Source organism: Teleopsis dalmanni, unplaced genomic scaffold (assembly GCF_002237135.1).
Source record: "Teleopsis dalmanni isolate 2A unplaced genomic scaffold, ASM223713v2 unscaffolded_contig_1774, whole genome shotgun sequence".
Lineage (NCBI taxonomy): Eukaryota > Metazoa > Arthropoda > Insecta > Diptera > Diopsidae > Teleopsis > Teleopsis dalmanni.
In genome coordinates, this window is record NW_024033156.1 from 1 (window position 1) to 2,420 (window position 2,420).

Genomic DNA, 2,420 nt, shown 5'->3' on the forward strand with positions numbered 1-2,420 from the left:
AGCTAAATCGGTTCAGCCGTTCTTGAGTTATAAGTGGTGTAACAAAAACACATCTTTCTTTTATATATATAGATTTTATGAATATTTATTTGCGTAAGACATTATTTGAAATTATTTAAACTTAAATGCACCTTTAAGAGCGCTTCAGTTTTTTTTCAAATTCAGAATTGTTATTAGTATTTATAAATAAAAAAAATTTACTTTGCGATTAACAGTCAATATTGTTCTATAATGTGTAAACTACTCTTAACTATAATATTTCACACATTATTTATATTTTGTTACCATGTGTCAGAGATATGTTTATTTAAATCAATTGTATAATTTACTATATAATTTAGTAATTAAAAATTCTATAAAACTTAAAATATTGGAAGTAATGTAAGTATGTAAATTACTCTTATTGAATGAATGAGAAATCGCATTCATTAAGTAGTTTGATGGAATTAGTTTAAAAATAATAGGTTTTTAAATATCAATTAAAATATATGAATATTTATTTTGAGAATATTGCAATAAATAAAAGCAGATTTAACTTAAGAGTACAGTAGTAAAATAGTTAGTATTTATTAAAATTATATTTATCTTATAACAATTAAAATAAACAAGACACAAATATTTTTTTAATTTTTTGCAGTTAATGCGTCATGGGCCGCGAACTCCAGTGAATACATATCCTAATGATCCTTATCTCAATAATACATTTTTTCCTTATGGCTGGGGGCAGTTGACAAATGTAAACAACATATTAACCAAAATAATCATTTGATTTAATTAATCATAAATGTTATTTTATTTAACAGAATGCTAAGGCCGAACTTTACAAACTGGGAAATTGGTTACGAATACGTTACAAAAATGAATTAGGTCCTTATTTCTTCAATGACGTAAGAATTTAATTATTTTGCTTGTTATAATAACAAATAAATAATATTAAATAATTTTTTTAAGTTATTATATGCACAAGCTACTGTTTCTGGGCGTACTCATATGACCTTAGCTACACTCCTTGCGGCAATGTTTCCACCAAAGAATTCTGCAATGGAATGGAATACTAAGTTAAATTGGCAACCAATACCAATATACTCATTACCTGAGAAGGATGATATTGTAATTATTTTACAAAAATTAATTTATATATAATTTCTAAAACTATTTTTCACATTTTTTTAAAGTGGTTAAGAATGCGAGTACCTTGCCCACGATATGATCAAGCTTTTCAAGAGGCATTACAATTACCTGAAGTAGCTGCAGAACATGCGGAAAGTCAAAGTTTATTCGATGAGTTGTCCGAAATAACTGGTACCAATATTACTACTGCCGCTGATGTAAACTCCGTTTTTATAACATTACAAGCTGAAGTATATTAAAAAACATCATTTTAATAATATATACAGTTAATATCCATATATTCATATATTATTTAGGAAGCATATGGTTTAAAATTACCGGCATGGACTAAAAGGTACTACCCAGAAAAATTGACATTTATGGCTGAGCAAACTTATGTTTACAATGCGTATACCCCTGAATTGCGTAAATTAAAGGGTGGTCCATTTGTTCAGAAAATGTTCAACGAGTGGCAAAGTAAAGCAAGAGGTGAACTTGTACCAAAAGATCGTAAATTCTTCATGTATGGTGCACATGATTGGACTCTTACTAACGTATTAGCAACAATGAATGTATGGAAACGTGCATTTCCACGTTTTTCAGCAATGGCATTATTTGAATTGCATAAGGATTTAGACACCGAAGAATATTATGTTGAAGTATGTTTGCTGTTGTAATATAAAATTATTCTATTTTTTTATAAATCAATTATATTTTATTAACAGATTTATTATAAACATGATCCAAACAAACCAGTTAAAAGACTAACCGTACCTGGTTGCGAATTTCAATGCCCATTGGAAAAACTTATTAAGCTTACTAAGGCTGTTTTGCCGGATGGTACTTATGAAGAGATGTGTGAGCCTAAAAACACGAGTACTTAATTTTTTAAAATTAATTTTATAGGTCAGTACAGTTTTTTCTATAGAGACGGTTTATTGTGATAGTTAGACTCATAAATTTAGAAAATAGAATTTATTTATTTATTAGTTTTAATATCTGCACAATTCATGTATTATTTGCCTACAGTGTACAGTTTCCGCAGTAATTGGTAAAGGAGTTTATTTCTTTATTTAAATGTTGTTATTTATTAAGAATTTATATTTCCAATTATTTAATAAATAAAATATTATCAAAAAATTTTATTTACTTTCTTTTATTGTCAGTTAGATCAAGGGCCAATACCCACAATTTATCTACAATGTTATTGATCAATTTAATGTATTAACATATTAATGTATTTATGTTAATACATATTAATGTATTAACCTTTTGTTATTTTTAATATGAGATATAAAATTTTTTTTTTA

The 2,420-nt window shown here is 26.5% G+C and overlaps 1 protein-coding gene across 1 annotated transcript; it reads left to right on the forward strand.

The window, feature by feature from the left end:
- The first annotated feature begins 596 nt into the window (after positions 1 to 596).
- LOC119664328 (venom acid phosphatase Acph-1-like) lies at positions 597 to 2,148 on the forward strand. The gene is made up of 6 exons (XM_038073838.1): positions 597 to 736; positions 804 to 887; positions 952 to 1,110; positions 1,176 to 1,361; positions 1,428 to 1,769; positions 1,836 to 2,148. Exons 1-6 carry the CDS (start codon positions 641 to 643, stop codon positions 1,992 to 1,994), a joined length of 1,026 nt encoding a protein of 341 aa, XP_037929766.1. The 5' UTR covers positions 597 to 640; the 3' UTR covers positions 1,995 to 2,148.
- The last annotated feature ends 272 nt before the right edge of the window (positions 2,149 to 2,420 follow it).

What these genes read in the sequence shown, in the direction of transcription:
- LOC119664328 (XM_038073838.1), top strand. Translation starts at nt 641, where the DNA reads ATGCGTCATGGGCCGCGAACTCCAGTGAATACATATCCTAATGATCCT. An exon ending in TTATAACATTACAAGCTGAA is followed by an intron (nt 1,362 to 1,427) that starts GTATATTAAAAA and finishes TATATTATTTAG; the next exon opens with GAAGCATATGGTTTAAAATT. An exon ending in CCGAAGAATATTATGTTGAA is followed by an intron (nt 1,770 to 1,835) that starts GTATGTTTGCTG and finishes TTTTATTAACAG; the next exon opens with ATTTATTATAAACATGATCC.